The sequence below is a fragment of the Schistocerca piceifrons genome, chromosome 1 (genome assembly GCF_021461385.2).
Source record: "Schistocerca piceifrons isolate TAMUIC-IGC-003096 chromosome 1, iqSchPice1.1, whole genome shotgun sequence".
Taxonomy (NCBI): Eukaryota; Metazoa; Arthropoda; class Insecta; order Orthoptera; family Acrididae; genus Schistocerca; species Schistocerca piceifrons.
The window spans coordinates 1,233,002,093-1,233,024,147 of record NC_060138.1 but is presented as its reverse complement, the minus strand read 5'-3'; the positions used below and the strand labels follow the sequence as shown (position 1 = coordinate 1,233,024,147).

At 39.6% G+C, this 22,055-nt stretch overlaps 1 protein-coding gene across 1 annotated transcript in view; it reads right to left on the bottom strand.

Annotated features, from left to right (window-relative positions):
• The window catches only part of LOC124780123 (Down syndrome cell adhesion molecule-like protein Dscam2), a 372,570-nt gene that overhangs the window by 162,900 nt on the left and 187,615 nt on the right, over positions 1–22,055 (bottom strand). Inside the window, exons 10-11 of the mRNA XM_047253757.1 lie at positions 4,320–4,496; positions 1,618–1,759 (exon numbers count right to left, since the gene is read on the bottom strand). Coding sequence (XP_047109713.1) covers positions 1,618–1,759; positions 4,320–4,496 — 319 coding nt within the window. The remainder of the gene's footprint in view (positions 1–1,617; positions 1,760–4,319; positions 4,497–22,055) is intronic.

Genomic DNA, 22,055 nt, shown 5'->3' with positions numbered 1-22,055 from the left:
GGACAGCAGTCCCATGGTGGTTCCACAGTCAGGTGGATGAATTCAACCACAGGGATGTCTCAGATTCAGTGCAGCAATGAGATAAATATCTGAAATGGTGTTGGGTCAATGTGGAAAAATAGAGTAAGGTACATAGAACAGTACATACATTTGCAGTTACCTGTATGCACCTTATTTTGGGTAACAAAAAACAGTGGCAAAGAGTTTGCAAGCCATCCTCATATGATAACAGAAAATGCCAGGTAGCAATTTGTTGTGCCCCTTTGCACTGACATATCAACTACAGGCTGAGTCTGTGAGGATAATCAGCAGTCTAAAGAAATGTGTTTCTACTGTAGCAAAAAGTAAATCACTGAGAATAAGCTATCAGCTTACCACAAACTTGCTAAACTGACAGTAATAACAGTTTTCATTCAGTATATTGCCTGTTGATCTGAAGTTATATGAAGAAACTTGCCATACGAAACACAACATTCATGATTAAACAAAGGAAACTCCAGGTAGGAATATAAACAACGTAGAAATATAATGTTAATCAACTGGTAAAAAAAATCTACTAACCAAGTGGCGGAAGGGGAACACACACACAAAAGGATTTGACTTTCACAAGCTTCTTGATCCAGTGGCTCCTTCTTCTGGCGGAAGAGTTGAAGGGTAAGGAAGAGGGATGAAGGAAAAGGATTTGAGAGGTTTAGGGTAAGAGGTACAGTTTAGAAAAGTCACCCAGAGGCCCAGGTCAGGGGAGACTTACCAAATGGGATGAGAAGGAAAGACTTGGTGAGTAGATTTTTTTATCTGTCCATTTACATTATATTAACAATGTAAAAAAGATAGATTGCTGCTTTCTGTAATGATGACATGATAGGCTGCAGTCAGGCAGAATTAAAAGAAACTTACAAAGGCTTTCGGCCCAAGCCTTTTTTTAGAGAAAGAGAAACACACACCATTAATTCACACACATTCACACACATACGACCACCAACTCCAGCAGCTTGGGCCCAGACGTTCTTATGTGAATGAATGGTGTGTGTTGCTCTTTTTCTGATGAAGGCTGTGGTTGAAATCTTTGTGTAAGTATCTTTTAATTGCACCCGTCTGCAACTTAACATGTCATCTTTATGGTAAGTAGCAGCCTTCAACATTCATAATTGTAATACTTAGAGCAAGGAGAACATAGATAGGTTAGATGTCAAGTATCTAAGGTGCAAGGTAGTTTCCAAAGAAATTTCTGGAATAGTTTAATACACTTGGCAATTATTAGCAGAACTACTTTGCGCAAGTACATTTTGCAAGTTAAGAGAGTGAAGAATGTACTCAATTCATGTATTATCCGTTTGCGGAAAAACAGACTGGACTACATGAAATGCAAGTTAGTGTCATGTACATGCAGCACCTACTGCTGATGAAATCTGAAATATTTATTATAGTACTCACTGTCACAATTTTTATATTTCTTATATTTTTATCTACATGGAATTTAGAAAGCAATATTGCCAAGGTCTGCACAAGTATATTTATTGATTGATTCAGCTTCAATAATAATTTATTCCATCTGTTTCCAATACTGCATAGAATAATATCAGATAACATATAGGATAAAATGTCAGATACACACACCTATAGTTGGGATGTATTCTCTGTCCATTGTAGAGCCAATCCACTTTGATGGGATGATCACCTCTGATGTCACACTTGAGGGCCACTTCTTCCCCACGCCTGGCTGCTACGTTTTTCTCCATAACATCAAATCTTACTGGCTCTGAAAATTCAGATCATATTATGAATTAGATTAACATTAAGTGAAGAAAAACTTTGACTATCCAAATTTTAATATCATAACAGAATTGGAGCAGGATATAAGCTTAGGTTTGATGATTAGTTTCAGTTAACCATGTTTGCAAAAATCTAGTACTGTCAATTATAAACCCAGCATGAAACTCTTAGTGAGCAAATTACATGTAGGAGGGGAGAAACTGAATGAATACACTGCAGCAGAGAAACTGTTATGCTAAACTAACTACGATTCCTGTGATGCAGGTTCACAAGAAAGGTTTAATATTAATTAAAAAATGCAAGAAAAAGAACAATGAAAATCTATTGTTATTGTTAAATTTATTTGTGTGGCAGCTCAGTTCCATCTGTTCCTTTCTTTGTGGCTGGTAAGTGGATGCTTCTCTTTGTTTAAAAACATTTGCAATAAAAAAATCCACAAAAGTATAGCAGCATGTTTTTGGAGATTTAGCAAATTAGACAACCATAAAGGAAAAGCTTGTAATGTATGATTCGAAAAAATGAAATAAAAATATTATAGAAAAAATTGATACCATACAACATCAGTCTGAAAAAAGTTAAACTATGCAGCGAGAACACATAAGTCTAGTGTTATATCCTAGCCAGTAATGCCACCCGAGCCCGCTGCCAAAAGGTTGGCAGCATCAAAGTCCGGACGCCGTCCGCATAAGCAGCGCCAGCGAGACAGGAAATCGCCGCAAGTCTGCGCGCGCCACCGCTGGCTTCTGGCTTCTTAAGCGCTGGAGTCGCGAGCGCTAGTACAATTCTGTATTCGCCGCTCAGTTGTATACTCGCCACCAAATTGTGTACTTGCTAGTCAGTTGTGTGTTCATCACAGCAGAGTTGTTGTTTGTCCTCAGCCGACGCTGACCTAGCCGCTCCGACTCGAACTAGACAGATTTCTGTAGACACGGAGTTCACTACTGTGTTTCTGTATCTTCGTTAATAAACATAAGTACCGACTTTTATTTAATCAGAGTGTTTGGGTTTTCATCTTTCTGTTCACTGTTCCAGCGGACCAGTCGGCCCGCTATTAAAAGTGTGGCGGTGACTTCGTAAGCCGTTTCTACAGCGAATTGTTTGTCGCTACGAACGCCGCCACAAAATCTAGTCCCCACGAATATGTGATTACAATTTAATGTTTCCTCAACAGTGAAATCACCAGATAGAGTGCACAACATTTTCATTACAAATATTTGTACAATCAGTAAGTAACTTATTATGAATTTCTGAGTAATGATGTTTATGTACACATGAAAGAATCATATTAACTATTCTCAGTCAACAATTCATGAGAAATCCAAATTTAATATCAACATATTGACTAGAATTTCTCTCTTCTTCATCAGGAACAACACCGCTTAACACAAAACAGAAAAACCTGGAAACATCTGGTTCAAAGATATGCTTCATATGAAAAGTACACTGAGAATCTTTTAGAAATGAATGCTCTCACAAAATACTTTATGGCCACGAAAGAAGCGTATTTACATTGTGTTAGGACATGCTGAACCTTAGTAGTGGTAGTAGTAATCACTGCAGTACGTGAAAGACAGTAAAGCATCAGCTACTGAAGTCAACAACTGAAAGCTCTTCAAAGTACCATACAGCAAACCAAGAAAGAATCAATACTGGAAAGCTGTACTCCAATGACAGAGTAATGGGCTATGCAATGAGAGTGCAGACTGAAGGCAAAACAGATCTTGGTTGGCCAATGAAGCGCTTAAGAAGGGAACAGGACTGATTTTTTCTGCACTGGAACAAGCAATCAGAACTAATACTATCAAAGCCAGGAGCAAGAAATACGCAAAAGACCCAAAGTTCGGACTCTGGAAGGAAGAAGAAGAAGAAGACCATATCTTGAGCTGTTGCAATAAAAGTCCTCTGACTGATTACAGAGGCACAATGCATAATGAAATAGCATGAATGAGCTATTGGAACTTATGCTAAAATTACCACATGCTGGTGGCAGTAAACTGGTGGGACCACAAGCCAGAAATAATTGTCAAAAATGAATATGTCAAATTACTGTGGGGCTTCTGGCTTCAGACAGGTCACATGCTGGAACACAGACACCAGACATCACAACTGTGGAGAAAAAGAAAGTGTAGATCATTGACATTACCAGTCTGGATCACTGGCATTGCCATCAGAGATGACTGCAAAACTGATATGAAACACTTTTAAAAAAAACTTGTCAGGTACAAAAATTGAACTAGTGACTCTATTATAAAACAGTGAAAGTGGTGTTTGGCAGACTGGGAGCAGTGCCACAGTATCTTAGGGGCACTTGAAAACCATTGGCATACTGCTAAAATGTCCCTCTGCCAATTACAAAAAAGCCACTTTACTGGGATCTGCATGAAGTATCTGTCAAAACATAATACAGTCTTAGACACTTGGGAATTTTCCAGCTAGTGATAAAATACAAAATACAATATAATGAATTCATAAGCTGTGTTTACTGTTATAATAATTATAATAATAATTTAAAGTACCTGTAAGGAATGAACAGCTGGATTGCTTACCATTTACTGATATCTGCACAGCTTTGCTGAGTCCAGCACCTATTCCATTGTCTGCCTGACACAGGTAAAATCCCTCATCATCTGACGATGCAGATGGAATAGACAGTGTCCCATTTGCCATGACAACTGCACCAGACATTAGGTTGTCCAAAGGTTGGAAGTCAAATGCTTTGCCATCTGGCAAACAAAAAATTGGAAAGGAAACATAATAATAATATCAATAACAACAATAATTTAATAATACTGAATATAAAACAGTTTGAATTATGCCCAAAAGTGCCCAATGTTACTGTTTTTAAGCACATAACAAATTCTTCTTCTCTATATATGAAAAACTTACTTTGTAGATTTTTCATTTTGCACAAATATACACTTACTGTTAATTATTTTAAATGTTAGGATTTAGAGAAATAATTAGGCCTATCTTTTAATATTTATTACCACATTATAGAGAGAGAGAGAGAGAGAGAACTCTATTTAAGATTTTCCGATTTTCTTGAATGTGAATTTGAGATGGAAATTTATATTTACGTTCTAACATGAGCATCATCATCAACAAGCAGCACAGAAAAAGTATCGACAGGTAGTGTAGACACATAAGACTGAGCAAGTAGTATTGCAAGTAGGACTTCGTGTAAAAAAAAAAAAAAAGTGTCTCATCGACCTAAGTGCTGATAATTTTTAACACGAAACATTATTTTCTGCTTTGTGGCTGTCTTGTGCGAATTGTTTTTAGTGCAGCACTGTTTCAGAATTATTAAAATACTGTAAATGTAAATAATATTTGTATACTGGCGGGAAAGCCAAAGCAGTTATTGTTAGATATTATTGTTAAGCTAAGAAAGTATCTAGCTGTGGAAGACAGTAGACACTACTGTCTTAGTCTAACATAACAGTCGCGACAATTTGCCTCGATTTTGTTGCCTACCGCGCGAGCAGCGCCCCAAGCGGCCAGTAACTTAAAATTGTGAGTTCAGCGCGATCGTGAAAGCGAAAGTGGTTCTTTATTTTGATTTCTACAATGGTTTTTATAAGCGGGAGCGTTTGTAGCGCAATAAATTGCAGCAGCAACAGGAAGAAGACACCACAGCTGTCTTTTTCTTAGGTTTCCTAAGGATCCTGAGAGGTATATACCATCATGTTATTAAACTGTATCATCAGGATTCACTTGCAAACTACATGTGTATTAACGATTAATGTTTCGTTTTAGGAGCAGAAAGTGGCTAGTTAATAGCAGACGAGAAGACCCTATGAAAAAAGGACCAGTTTACCGGTATAATAATATTAGGCTTTGTTCGCTACATTTCGATCAAAACCAGTTCATGAACGCAGACAATAATAAACTCATGTGGAATGCAGCACCCACCCTGTTTGACATCCCAAATAAGCCACCTCAACTGACGATGAAGAGGAAACTGCCACAAAGATTCGACAATCCATCTAAAGCTGTAAAACAGTCCTATGACACAGAAGCAGCCAGTTCAACTCTCCATGTATCAGTGCCAGATTCGTGTGAATCGTCAACACAGACCTGCTTTGACGATGAAGTGGTTAGATTAAGTGCAGTTATTCGTGTCTTACACAAGTGTAATGTTGGTAAGTATTTCATTCTCTTCTGCTATTAGTCACTTAATTTTCCTTGCTTCCTTCGTGTGATGACATTATTTTGTTAGCACCTTGTTCGAAAATTATTCAAATATTTGGTTTTACGTGAAATGTAATGTAATCAAATCATTATAATGTTTTCAGCACATTTCTCCCACTATTTGACAGTTGCTTGTACCAATCAGAATAGTATAAAGATGAAGGTCGTACTTGTGGCAACAAGCGACAATGACAAACAAAGTAAGCCTACAGAACGATAAATGAGCTGTCGATCCCTTTTGCAGCACTAACTTAGTTTAGTTAGGTTTAAGTAATTCTAAGTTCTAGGTGACTGATGACCTCAGATGTTAAGTCCCATACTGCTCAGAGCCATTTGGACCATTTCTCTGGTTGCTCTTCATGCCTGTATGTACTTGTAAGTATATATAATTTTCATTTTTAGCATTTGCACATACCATTTTTTTTAATCCATACTTTCCTGGTTTCAGTGTCATGTACATGTCTGTGCTTCTTAGGTGTGAATCTGTGAGTTTATGTTCTTTTGATATCAACGCGGTAAGCTACAATTCTATCCAACGTCGCAAGTGTTTCGTCACGAATGTGTTGTAGCTTGCCACTTGATTCATGGTTTTTGTCCATAATTGCGCTTATTTTAGAATCATTTTTAGAAACATATATGCCTTCTGATACTACACAAACCCTCGGAGGCGAGAAAATAACTCAAACATTTCGTAAATTACGTATGAAATTGATGCAAAACAAACATTTTGCTTAAGACTCGTCTGAATCACTTTACTCGCCACTTGGAGCGCTAGTGTCGCTCTAGCTGTCAAACGGTAGCACCTTTTACAGCAGTGTCGCGACTGTTAGACTTTGGTACTGGCCTTACAGACCTGATTCATGCTGTGCGGGCTGGCTGATGGGACTGACAGTAAATGGGAAATTGTTTTACGGTTGCACCCGTCAGCCGCCGCACCAAATATCAACCATACATTCCAAACAGCTTTCACATACTGTATTACACAGCATTTAAATGCGTAGAAAGTAAAACATTTACAAATGCTGTGCAAAACGCAACCTCATTTCTAACAACAAAAACTGTAGAAAATGGTGGAAACTGCATTGTGGTGGTCTACAGACCATGTAATTCTTAAGTTAGTATTTTGACTGAAATACAGAAAAAAATATCTGGTGTTCTTAGATACATTATTCTCCAGGTATCACACTCTCCCCTACCATTTGGGGTCGTGTATACACGACTGCACAGCACTGGAAGATCATTGACAAAATTGTGTCATCTTCAAAACATTTCTCTGGTGGCCGGCCGGTGTGCCCGAGCGGTTCTAGGCGCTTCAGTCCGGGACCGCTACGGTCACAGGTTCTAATCCTGCCTCGGGCATGGATGTGTGTGATGTCCTTAGTTTAGTTAGGTTTAAGTAATTCTAAGTTCTAGGTGACTGATGACCTCAGATGTTAAGTCCCATACTGCTCAGAGCCATTTGGACCATTTCTCTGGTTGCTCTTCATGCCTGTATGTACTTGTAAGTATATATAATTTTCATTTTTAGCATTTGCACATACCATCTTTTTTAATCCATACTTTCCTGGTTTCAGTGTCATGTACACTCGAAATGAGCAGTTGCCACAGATAGTTGCAAGACTTTCATCAACAGTTTGGTGCTCATTAGGTTTGTAATTATTTATGCCTGGAGTCACAGAGATATTAGAAACCTCTCTCATTGCCTGAAGCTTATCCTTTGCATCTGTGATTCTCATATTGCGATTCTTACTTGACATTAAACCTCAAAACAGTTAACAATTGTTGAAATTACCTTCAAGCCATGAAAAACGGATTTCTAGAAGCTGAGTGGTTTGCCCATAAATCGGAAGCACTACGGTGCGATTTCCACGAATCTTCCCTGCAGCCAATAGTACGGAAATAAATGAAAAACCTCCTTATTTGTCATGTCGTGCTATTCTTTAGATCATTCTGGGTGGGATTCATTGCATCTTAACATTTTTCATTACTATGCCTACATACAATATCAAGCATGTTTTCAGGAAGAGAGAGAGCAAACATATTTACATTCGAACCTACAGTTTTACTACCATTTAAAATACCAGGTTTTTGTCGGAGAATATTTTGAACTGGTCTTCTTCACTGACGGACAGTTGTAGTAGAATGCCATATTAAACCACTTCTAGATTTGAACATACCTGAAAGAGTTGGATCTTCTGATAAACTTTCTGACCGTGGTCTTTTGACGCATTTTGTTCATTTCTTTGACATCAACAACTTCTTCAATAACCTCAGCATTATTGTTTTCATCTTCATCATAACACAAATCGTACATATCACGATCTTTGTCAAACGGATCTGGATTATCAATATTTATAATCCTTTAAAACTCCTGCATACTTGTCCACGTTTACACTCAGAAATACAAGCCAAACATCTCTCAGAAGAAAATAGTGAAGACCCGTTATAAATTCAATATTGTCATTTTTTTCCGATCTCAACAATGAAAATCGAAGTACAGTACATAATTTTTATTGATTCTGTGTGAAATAACAAGGCTATAGAGGAAATCCTACTGGCTACAAATTTTGTAGCAAACACGACCCGGGGATGGTGGGAGGACACAGAAACACCCTACATGAACCGTGGAAAATAGTTGTACGCAAAAAATGCTAACAAGGGAACCTCCCCATCGCACCCCCCTCAGATTTAGTTATAAGTTGGCACACTGGATAGGCCTTGAAAAACTGAACACACATCAATCGAGAAAACAGGAAGAAATAGTGTGGAACTATGAAAAAAATTAGTAAAATATACAAACTGAGTAGTCCATGCGAAGATACGCAACATCAAGGACAATGGGACTGCAGCAGCCCCGTGCTCCCGTGGTTAGCGAGAGCAACTACAGAACGAGAGGTCCTAGGTTCAAGTCTTCCATCGAGTGAAAAGTTTAATTTTTTATTTTCAGTTTATGTGACAAACTCTTATGTTTTCATCACTTTTTTGGGAGTAATTATCACATCCACAAGAAAACCTAAATCGGGCAAGGTAGAAGAATCTTTTTACCCATTCGCCATTTGTACAAGTTAGGTGGGTCGACAACATATTCCTGTTATGTGACGCACATGCCGTCACCAGTGTCGTATAGAATATATCAGATCTGTTTTCCTGTGGAAGAATCGGTTAATCTATGACCTTGCGATCAAATGTTTTCGGTTCCCATTGGAGAGGCACGTCCTTTCGTTTACTAATGGCACGGTTTTGCGGTGCGGTCGCAAAACACAGACACTAAACTTGTTACAGTGAACAGAGACGTCAATGAACGAACGGACAGATCATAACTTTGCGAAAATAAAGGAAGTAAAATTTTGAGTCGAGGGAAGACTTGAACCAAGAACCTCTCGTTCCGCAGTTACTCACGCTAACCACGGGACCAGGGCGATCCTGAGCCCACATTCTCCTTGATGTTGCCTATCTTGCGCATGAACTACTCAGTTTGTATATTTTACTAATTTTTTTGATAGTTCCACACAACTTCTTCCTGTTTTCTCGATTGATCTGTGTTCAGTTTTTGAAGTCCTATCCACTGTGCCAACTTATAACTAAATCTGAGGGGGGTGCGATGGGGAGGTTGCCTTGTAAGTAGGCTAACTCCATTACCCCCGTTGGTAGCAGAAGGGTTAATGGTTTTGTTTCATTTTCAAAGTACAGGTCTGCTATGAAGCTTCTTCAATTTCCTCAGCAGTAGCACTGAAATTGCTGAAATCTCTGCTGCTTTCTGTAAGTTGTTTATCATCACCAATGACTTGAGGAGTTTCAGTTTTCGTTTGCCGAATAACGACGAAGTCGTATTGCAGCCACCGAAGGCATGTAGGAACAGAATATTATCTCCTGATACTTGACACAAATTGAAAGTTGAAGGGCACTGTCTGCCTTTGCCTGGCATCAGTGGAAAATGTTGGGGAGCAATGGGGCTGAAGCGATCAGGATCGCAAGAATGTCGGTGTCCTCCCTAGCGACAACACAGTCTGTGCAACGTCACCAACAGTAGCTAAAATTACAGTATCTGCGTCCTCAGCAGCTTGCTTGATTATGAGATGCTCGCCCTCAAGTTTTGCTATCCGTAAAGCAATGGCGCTGTTTATTTTGTTCATTCCAGACAAACAAATCTTTGCCATTGTTACTGACGTTACATCAATTGTGACAGCTGGTTGATTTCTTTTGATGACTCTGCGCAGCTGCTCCGCTGATTTCGTGCTCCACTCACTTTTCACATTAGGGTGCTACCAAACCAATCGTGTCCTTTGTGTCATACAACAATCTATGTATTCTGTGATTATGAAAGAAAATAGTTCTTTTACTTTGCATGCCACTCTGTATATTGCGAACTCTGTCTTTTCGAAATCCACTGGGTCTTTAACAGCATCAAACAACCTGTAAAACACGGCTTTCTGTGTTTCTGCATACCTATGTAGGCAGAATATGAATGTACTCAAAAGTAAACGATCAAGAGTGAACACTGAAAAAAATCATTTAAGTGAAAATAGCAAGCTAGTGTTGGTTGCTAACCATATGATTTACTTGTAATTGCATAATAAGGGCATTTATTTACCAGCTAGGTTTTTTCATCACTTTCATTAGTTTACTGAAAACACAATTTGATGCCCTGCAAACTTTTGTGTCAAACTGACTAGTTCTCAGATGCTGTGCGTTTTACAGCGACGAAACGAGTGTTTTTCGAAAATTGTGAAAATTGCCATCTTCTGTCATAACTTTTCTATAGGAAAGGTTAATCAAGTAACAAAGTTTTGGTATTCAGTCAATGCAAAATTTAATGCTCTGTATTTTTTGGTAACCTTGGCTTTTTCAATCAAACGCATAGTTTCGGGGGAATTTGAAAAAACAGTTCCGAAATTTTGGTGGTTTTCTATCCACCACAGCTGAAGCTCCACTCAGAAATCGGGGCAAACTCAGATTATTCTTATCAGCAGTCTACTTGAGTGATTAAAACAGTTTCGAGCATTCCATTAATTTTTGGAAGGCAGCTCCCTATTTGGAGTTAATTTTACTGGCCTATAAAGGGAGCATGCGAATGCACAATTTGTGACGGTGACAGCCTCCAGCAACAGGAGTGGAAAACTTTTAACAATAACAGACCTAGTGGTCAGCTGTATTCTAGCGCATGTCTTGGCGTCCAGCACTAAAAGCGTAATTTATGTTGGCTTCTAGAATGTAAAATGGGGCTCACTGTATTTCAGGTCTTCCACTATGAGGAAAGGCATCCACCGTGAAAACAGTTACCATGTTTTTGAAGTTAAGAAAGTATTGGGAGAAGAAGCGTGTGGCAAGTGTTAAAGCGAAACTAGTGCTAATCAGAAATCGTACACAGTTAAAATCAAAGTAAGCTGTATAAACATGTTTATAGTAATTGTGCAATATTAGAATGTTATTTATATAACGTTAATAACTGGCATGTACATATCCTTTTTTTTCAGAAAGGTGAATATGAGTGTAATGCAGGCCTCTCGTGAAGCTGTAAAAAAAGAATGACAGAGATTTTTGTAAAACAATCCTTCTGCAACACGCAAAAATCCAGGTTGTTCTCTTCGCGGCTTGTACTCCAAAGGCGAAACGGTTGAAGAAATGTTTCACAGTAAAAAAATCACACATAATCTGTTAAATTTGCAACAATGGATCAATAAACAAGAGGTACTACACGAGGTCAAAGACATAAACTGTTAATTGATAGTATTACTGGGACGTGTGCAATTCCTGTGAGAAAATGTAAGAGGGAAATGGCTTGAAATGTGGTGAGGCAATTCATGGCTCTAGGATCATGATAATGTGCCCTCAGATTCGTCCCTGTTGGTGCATGACTGTTGCACAAACAACGATATCACTGTGCTGCCTCATTCTCCACACGCTCCAGACCTGGTCTCTGCAGACTTTTTTTAATTTCCAAAATTAAAAACCCTGTTTAAAGAACGAAGGTTTGTAACGATAGAAGAGATAAAAGAAAATGTGCAGATGGCATTTCACGCGATCCAGCAAGAGGTATACCAAGAGTATTTCTGGAAGTGGAAACGGTGTTGGGAGTGATGTACCAGTTGTGGAGGAGAGTACTTCGAAGGAGACCATGCACAATAAGTAAAAGGTAAGTATTGAAACATTTTGTGGACAAAGTTCCGGAATTTTTTGAATAGACCTTGTATTTAATCAGTGTAGTGCTAACGAGGCTTCTCCTCTCCCATCCTCCAGTTTTCATGACGTAATAACTGTAAGCACTGAGGAATGGAATGAAGTGTGACATATTAGCTGCTGTTTTGGTTTGCCTGGTTGTGTGTCTGTCATCCATGTCAGCCAGCCAAATGCTGCCAGACACTGGGCACCGAGTGCATGGATCCGTATGTCATAGAGATCAGGCCATGTCTGCTAACCAGATGCTGCCAACACCTGGCAGAATGATAAGTGCTGACAGCTTCATTTCCTGTAAGCGGACAAGCATGGTCTATTATAACCTCCACTCATCTGGAGACACCCAGGTTCATCATACTTGCATTTCAGACCAATAGTAGAGGAAATATTGCAAATGATTCCACCAGATTTGATAATTGCAGGTTATCTAATGCCAGAGTCTTGCTGAACTCTGAATCGAACCCGTGTGATAATTTACACCTGCAGTAGAATGAAAATGTGTACAGTCTAGCATATGACGAGTATGCAAGGTTCTGTGCTTTGTACTATCAAGAGGAAGGATGTCCACTCAGCCCACAGAAATTCAATGAGCTGCCGTCTGTCATCATAATAGACTGAATAAAAGAGAATGAGAAAATTAAATCTGGACCTATAGTTGTACAAATTGAATGTGAATCTTTGGAAAATTTCCCAGAACACACTGCAACATATGCTCTATTTCCATACAACCATGTGATTAACAACTGCCCCATCACTGGTGTTGTGCAATGAACTGTATAAGTAAACAGATGCTGAGCCACACCCAGAGCATTTCACAACTCAAGGTCTGAACATCATTTCACACACTCAGGATTTCTATGATGATGAATATAGAAAAATCGTATTTAAAGATGTTGCATTCATAGCATACACAGAAGATACAGAATAATAGAGACATTCTAAGCAAATATTGCATCACTGAGGTCTTTCAAGGATATGAAGTGTGCTAAAACATGGAGGAGCGCAAACTGGTTAACACATTTCTACAGTGTAATTCACTGGGACGATACTGGAATACACTATAAAGATATCATGACATCACTTTGCTCATTCGATGACAAAGATATCTTCATCTATTTCAGAGGTGAGGAGAAGATCACATGGAAGTGTCGAATCTTCAAGTCTGCTATTATTTAAGACCTGGAATTCTACGGGTGTCCTGCTCTCCATTATCTCAAGAGAAAGAAAAAGATATGTATAAACACTGTTTGCACATATCTTGAGACGATGGAGAGCTTATGAAAATGTGAAATTACTTTTAAGTTTTAATGAAAGACAAATGAGTTCTTTTTACCTCACAATCTGTGTATGATTTATCTTCACCATATTCCCACTTTGATAGCCTACAGTTTTACTTAGCTACTAGGTCTATGGTATTTTTCAAGTACTGGTGATATAATTTTAGACATTGTTTGCTATATGTCTCTGGAAGTGGACGTGGTAACATGCTTCCTGTACCCATGATCCAATTCATGCTGCATGATAGGTGTAATACCATCCAACCATTCTATATATTTTGTCCTCTTCCAAATTGAACTTCAAAACTGACGTCATTTGTGTCCTGCACCCTTTATACTGGTATATACAATTAGTATTTTTTTGTAAATAACAACAAGAAGGATGTACAGTAATGAAGTTTTTCATTTATTCATTTCTCAAAGATACAATTTGGTTCTTTAGATTACAATGCAGTTCCCGAGACTGCAATTTGAATCTTTTTCACATAATACTTTTTCTTGGCAATAACAAACAAAGAAGTCACTGTTTGAAATATTAATAGTTTTCAGATATAAATGAATCTGTGCTAAAGACTGATGCAGAGATACTTTTATTCTTACACTACAATAGTCTCAATAGCAGCAGTTCCATGGATGAACAACAATAATTCTGATGGACTACGAACTCTGTACACTTAAAAACTTATGTGACATGCAAAGTACAAATTTTTCTACAACTGTATACTTTTTTCATCAGTACATATGTTGTGCATGTCCATATTTACATACTTTTTTGTTAGGAAGCGTGGTGTGCAAAAACACAAACATCAAAAAAAGTTTTGCATCAGGCCAGTTCTCAGAACTCCTGAAGATAGACGTTGACTGTGGATATTGTATCACAGACACAGTCCCTTTGAGTGTTCATAGATGTCACTAAACCTGCCCAAAGATGTAAACAACCATGTATTAGCAGCGCCTATTAGACGGAGGGGGTCCGACAGCCAACCAGTTCCAGTCATTCTACCAGGAAGGAGGTACATGACTCGTGTTGTCTGTAGTTCAACCATTCCTAAATGGTCAATACCGCGGCTCGATCACATATGCATTGTGAATTTGTGCCAGGAAGGGCTCTCAACAAGGGAGGTGTTCAGGCATGTTGGAGTGAACCAAAGCGATGTGTTTGCACATGGAGGAGATACAGAGAGACAGGAACTGCCGATGACATGCCTCACTCTGTCCGCCAAAGGGCTACTACTGCAGTAGATGACCGCTACCTGCGGATTATGGCTTGGAAAAACCGTGACAGCAACGCCACCATGTTGAATAATGCTTTTTGTGCAGCCACAGCACATCGTGTTATGATGCAAACTGTGTGGAATACGCTGCATGATGTGCAACTTCACTTCTGACGTCCATGGCAAAGTTCATCTTTGCAACCATGACACCAACTAGCACAGTACAGATGGGCCCATTAACAGGCATAATGGACGCTCAGGATTGGCATCACGTCCTCTTCACCGAGGAGCGTCGCATATGCCTTCAACCAGACAATCGTCTGAGACGTGTTTGGAGGCAACCCAGTCAGGCTGAACACCTTAGACACACTGTCCAGCGAGTGTAGCAAAGTGGAGGTTCCCTGCTGTTTTGGGGTGGCATTATGTGGGGCTGATGTACGCCGCTGGTGATCATGGAAGGCACGGTAATGGCTGTACGATACGTGAATGGCTTCCTCCGATAGTACAACCATATTGGCAGCATATTGGCGAGGAATTCGTCTTCTTGGACGACAATTCGAGCCCCCATCGTGCACATCTTGTGAATGACTTCCTTCAGGATAAAGACATCGCTCGACTAGAGTGGCCAGCATATTCTACAGACATAAACCCTATCGAGCACGCCTGGGGTAGATTGGAAAGGGCTGTTCATGGACGACATGACCCACCAACCACTCTGAGGGATCTACGCCGAATCGCCGTTGAGGAGTGGGACAATCTGCACCAACAGTGCCTTGATGAATTTGTGGACAGTATTCCACGACGAATGCAAGCGTGCATCAATGCAAGAGGGCATGGTACTGGGTATTAGAGCTACCAGTGTGTACAGCAATCTGGACCACCACTTCTGAATGTCTCGCTGTATGGTGGTAAAACATGCAATGTGCGGTTTTCATGAGAAAAAAAAGGACGGGAATGATGTTTTTTTGTTGATCCCTATTCCAATTTTCTGTACAGGTTCCAGAACTCTCAGAACCGAGGTGATGCAAAACTTTTTTGATGTGTGTATTTACATGGGTGTACACAGTACACACATGGTGTGCATAAATAAAATATTTACAATTCACACACACACACACAGTTATTTACACTATGATAAAAGGGTCATACTATTCTGCAATCTTTACATCCAGTCTCATCCTCTTCCTCTCGCTCAGAGTCACCCACTGCATCTCTCTCAAAACGTGAATTTCAATCCCAACATCACAAATGACCCTTTTATTGTCATGAAGCTACAGGTCAAGTTTAGATTGCAGCACAGTACACCTCAAGTCCTCTCCACTGAATACTAGTATGCTGCACCATATGCTGTGCCAGTTGTGGAGCACCATGAACACCACTGTACAGACACTGCAAATATCCTCAGATAGAGAGGGCTCTCGATAACACACAAAGCACACCCTTAGCCTGCTTCTGGGTGGCACCTTCCAATGTGTGATACACATACATTTTTGCTCACAGACCTACAAAGTACACAATTGGCAATCCATTTGGTTTGTCTTTCATTATAATAACCATCTTGTTCTGTGGAACAATACCATAAGGATTATTCGTCGTGTTTGAGGATGTACCAAATTCATTGCCATGGTACCTCATTATTTCATATGGATCGCAGTTCTTCACCCAACAGATGAATCAATCTGTATCCATACAAAGTAATTTAGGATCAGTGACATGGTGGAGAATGCCGCACTGGACTGCATCTTGGTGGTTTCTTCACATCCCCAATACCCACACCACTGCATACTGAATGGATGGTGATGCTGTAGAGAAATAATAACGAGAAATAAGTACATCGTTCCAGACTTTGCCTACTACTGTAAAAAAAGAATACTGGTTATTTATAAGCAGAGTATTTATTTCCTACATCGCTCTGGCTCTGCGGCATACCCATGAGGTCATCTGGCATCTCTTCATGGCGATGCAGCTCGCTCTCCGTCTCCTCCACCCACTCAGGCTTCACCTCACTCAAACCACCATGGATCAATCGATCGAGGTCTCTGAAATCATCTAGAATAGCATCACACTGAATTAATAAAAAATAATGTGTACACACAAAACCAGAAAAAATTTGATTAACAAATATGTATTTGCACAATATCTGTAATGCGGATAGCATCACAATCTCTTTCCATTCCTGCCCCTGCTCCTCGAAATAGTCAACAACAATAACAGAAAATATGCAACATATTTTTCGTTTTATGTATGTGATAAAATTTTTGTCTAACATCAGCATATTACAGCATGTTACATATAGTCACAATACTATGAAGAGGAAAGTATATACTACTTACAATGCTGCTGCTACTGTTGCTGGGTTTCAGCAAGCAGGTCATCAGTTGTCCGCTGGATATATACTGAAATAATAAGGCGACATGAATTCAATGCCACGAAATTCTTAGTGAAAAAGCTACAGTTAACGTTTCCGATCCTCTAAATCATGTTTAAAAGCAAAGTTTCACTGACCACTAAATAACAGCAGCTTGTTACATGTACAAAGAAGAATATATAGTACATGCCATGCTGCTACTGTCGCTGCAACCTCTCTGCCTCCAACTCATCCATGATTTGGTGCATGTGTGCTGAAAAAATAGCCTAAATCTGAACACTTGCTATGCCACTTTTTTTTTAACTTCGAAATCTGAATACAATAGGATTTGATATAAAAAACTTTTTTACCAACATATGCTTCGAAATCTGAACACACAGCGATTTGGTACAACGAAACATTTTTTACAAAAATATACCCTACGATATCTGATCTTATACTAGAAATTAAATATATGCTTACCTGGTAATTCTCATTACTGCGACAGTCTTGAGCGTTTGCTGACACTGGTGCTGCCTGACGCCGCTGAACGCTTCAAGTTAGATCAGGGACGAAACAAACTAACGATTAATGCAAACACGATCGAGAGCAAGACAGTCGAGTTGACCCAACCGCAAACGCTAGCAGGAGGAGGACGGGGTGGAGGGGATAGGGTTTATATTTTATTTTATTTTATTTACACGTCAATTTCCGTGAGATCCAAATTAAGGAGCAAATCTCCAAGGTCATGGAATGTGTCAGTCCATGAAATTACAACATAAAAGTAATAACAGAAAAAATAAATGTTTATCAACCCGAAAAAAGTCAGTCCATAAGTTTAAAGTAAACGCAATCAACAATGCAATAAGAATCAGCTTAATTTTTCAAGGAACTTCTCGACAGAATAGAAGAAGTGACCCATGAGGAAACTTCAGTTTCGATTTGAAAGTACGTGGATTACTGCTAAGATTTTTGAATTCGAGTGGTAGCTTATTGAAAATGGATGCAGCAGTGTACTGCACACCTTTCTGCACAAGAGTTAACGAAGTCCAATCCAAATGCAGGTTTGATTTATGCCGAGTATTAACTGAGTGAAAGTTGCTTGTTCTTGGTAATAATATTGTTAACAAGAAATGACGGTAAGGAGTGTGTCAACAGTATGTTGAGAGGCCAATGTCAAAATACCCATACTCGTGATCAGGGGTCGACAAGAGATTCGTGAACTTACACCACTTATTGACCGAACTACCCGTTTCTGAGCCAAAAATGTCCTTTTAGAATGGGAAGAGTTACCCCAAAATATAATAACATACGACATAAGCAAATGAAAACGATCACTCACTTCAGATACCGTTCGAATGGTAAAAATGGCAGTATTAAGTCTTTGAACAAGATCCTGAATGTGGGCTTTCCACAACAGCTTAGTATCTATCTGAACACCTAGAAATTTGAACAGTTTCACTAATCATATGCCCATTCTGTGAAATTAAAAGGTCATGTTTAGCGGCATTGTGTGCTAGAAACTGTAAAAACTGAGTCTTACTGTGATTTAGCGTTACTTTATTTTCTACAAACCATGAACTTAGGTCATGTACTGCACTATTTGAAACTGAGCCAATGTTGCACACGACATCCTTTACTACCAAGCCACCGTCATCAGCAAACAGAAATATTTTAGAGGTATCTGCAATACTAGAGGGCATATCATTTATATAAATAAGGAACAGGACTTACCCCAAAACTGATCCCTGGGGACCCCCCCTCCCTTGATAGTACCTGATATAAGTCTTATGTTGGAGATAATCATGAGCTTTGACTTTTCACAGAGCTTGAAAAACTATCGTAGGAGGAGGTTAACGCGCTTGACTGCCATATTTGTGGGCTGCCGTTAGAAAAGCGGAAGGACCTCAGAGGGACCACTGTCATCTTACAGGGAAGTTGTGTGTTGCAGCTCACAATACATGCACTTGACGTATCAATTACTGTGACATATATCAGTCTTTTTTCATAATTTAAGCGGATATGACCCTCACTTTCTTGTTCAAGATTTGACTAATTTCGATATGGAGAAGGATCAGGTCAGTGTCCTACCTGAGAGCGTTGAGAAATATATATCATTTTCTAAAAGAATGATACCAAGAATTACGCTCCACTTCCTTGACTCGCTACGTTTTATGCGGGCTCCACGCCATAGACTTATTGAAACTCTGGCTCATAAGGATAGGCACATCACCTGAGCTGCAGTCCCTGACAGGGATAAGTTTCAACTTGTGACTAGGGAGGAGTTTTCCCATATGATTATCTGGACTGTATGGCAAAACTCAACGAAACTGACGATTACCTCACTCTCTCTCTCTCTCTCTAAGTTTGGAGATTATTGAAACAACCTCATTGAAATGAGCAGTATAACCAGCAGCAGCTGCTGCCACGAGCAGTCACAGCCAATTTATTAGCACATTGGGATCGTCGCAGTATATACACAGCAGGGATCGATTGCTGACTCTTACGTTGGATGTAAATACCATCATGAATGCTATATCGAACATCTAGCATTGTTTTATAATCGTTTGGTACTTCACACTATGCCGATTTCCCACTTTCCTATGTGCACCAGTCAGCTGCAGTATTTCTATCCCTACACCTAGATAGATCCTCCGCAAGCCACCGTACAGTGCGTGGCGGAGATTATGCTGGACCACTACTCGTCATTTCTTTCCTGTTCCACTCGCAAATAGAGCGAGGGTAAAACGACTGCCTATATCCCTCCGTATGAGCTCTACTTTCTCGTATCTTACCTTCATGATCCTTATGCACAATGTATGTAGGCGGCAAAAGAATCGTTCTGCAGTCAGCTTCAAACGTCGGTTCTCTAAATTTTCTCAATCGTGTTTCTTAGTAGTGTTTTCACCTTCCTTCGAGGAATTTTCATTTGAGTTCCCAAAGCATCTCTGTAACACATACGGTTGCTCTAAGCTACCGGTAACACTGGAGCAGTACTCAAGAATAGGTCGCACCAGCGTCCTATATGCAGTCTCCTTTTCAGGTGAACCACTCTTTCCTAAAATTCTCCCAATAAACCCTGGCCGAACGGTTCTAGGCGCTTCAGTCTGGAACCGCGCTGCTGCTACGGTCGCAGGTTCGAATCCTGCCTTGGGCATGGATGTGTGTGATGTCCTTAGGTTAGTTAGGTTTAAGTAGTTCTAAGTCTAGGGCTTAGAGCAATTTGTACCAATAAACCAAAGTCGACCATTCGCCTTCCATACCACAGTTCTCACATGCTCATTTCCACCCCATATTGCTTTGCAACATTGCGCCCAGATATTTAAATGACTTGACACTGTCAAGCAGGACGCTAGTAATACTGTATCCGAACATTACAGGTTAGACCTTCCTACTCATCCGCATTAACTCACATTTTTCCACATGTAGGGCTAGCTGCCACGCATCACACCAGCTGGAAACTTCGTCTAAGTCGTGTTGTATCTTCCTACAGTCACCCAACTTCGACACCTTACCATACACCATGGGATCATCAGCAAACAACCGTAGACTGCTGCCCACTCTGTCTGCCAAATCATTTATGTATATAGAGAACAACAGCGGTCCTATCACACTTCCCTGGGGACTCCTGACGAAACCCTTGCCATTGGGGACAACTTACTGGGCTCTGTTACTTAATACGTTTTCGATCTACTCACATATCTGTGAACCTATTCCATATGCTCGTATCTTCGTTATCAGCCTGAAATGTTGCACTGTGTCAGATCTTCTCTGGAAACCTAGATATATGTAATCTGCCTATCTGGTGATTTATTTGCTTTCAAATCTTTCAGTTGTTTCTCTATGCCAGGTATGCTTATTACTATGCCATCCATACTGGAGTCTGTCCGTGGACCAATGATGATATCTTTGTGTGATTTTCCAGTGTGAACGATTTCTTGAATGTGAAATTTAAGGGGAGACGGTGGCAGAAATAATGAAAAACGTACAAATTATTTTTATTTGCTTTATTTGATAGTCAATATAATTGAGATTATTATCCCAAATTTTTTCCTTGAAATTCGAACTACAAATGGCATAAAAAAATTAAAATCCTAAGCTGTGTAATGCACCAGGCCTGCTTTTCAATGTACCAAATGGAGGAAAAATTTTATTGCAGAATTTGGCCTGTGAACCTAGAAAATATAGCTTTAGAAGGCTGTGATTTTTGTATGCATAACAGTAGTGTTGTAAAGAAGGCTGTTGAGCCATTTTCTGGTTCAATCAGTGTGGTATAGAAGGCTGTGGAGTGTTGTAAACAAGTTTTGTGCTGTTCAGTGGAATTCGAGTGATGCTTGATTTATTGTGCCATTCTTTGTGCAAGATTGAATCTGTTGATCCCTTTTTACAATGCCTAGGCCTGGTAAAGTATTTAAAAATATAGTAAGTCCCGTATTTCCAATATAAAGCGAAAAAGTGACATTGAGGTTAGGGTTGGGCCTGCAGATGCAAACATTAGCTTGTCTCCAAGTGCATCTGAAATAAAACTTGGGACGGGTATTGTGTCAGAAGAAACAAATCATTACAGAAATTCAGGTTTCAGAATTGTGATTCTGGAAATGGTGGCAGAAGCACTGAGAAAATCCTGCAATTGCTCTGTTTGTGGAGGAAATGTGGATTTGATTGATGATGGAAAGAGAGAATGTTTGGTTTGCACATTGCACATTTTGTGTCAAAACTGTGATGCTGACAGATCATTCAAGACATCAAAGGTCAGTAATAGAATCTTTGAAGCTAATATGAGATTTGCTTATGGACTAAGACATATAGCGATTGGAAGAGATGGTGGAAACCTTTTATGTGGTATTATGAGCATGCCTGGTCCTCCCCTGAAATTTCTGCAATGAATACTGCTCTCCTGAATGCAGTTGCAGAAGTAAGTGAAGAGAGCCTGAAAATAGTCCTGGGGGCAATTAAAGAAAATTGTGAAGCAACTAATAGCAACAATATAGCAGTTTCCTGTGACAGTTCCTGCATGAAGAGGGGGCATACTTCACTGCATGGAGTTTCAACAATCATAAGTGTTGTGTCCATTATAAT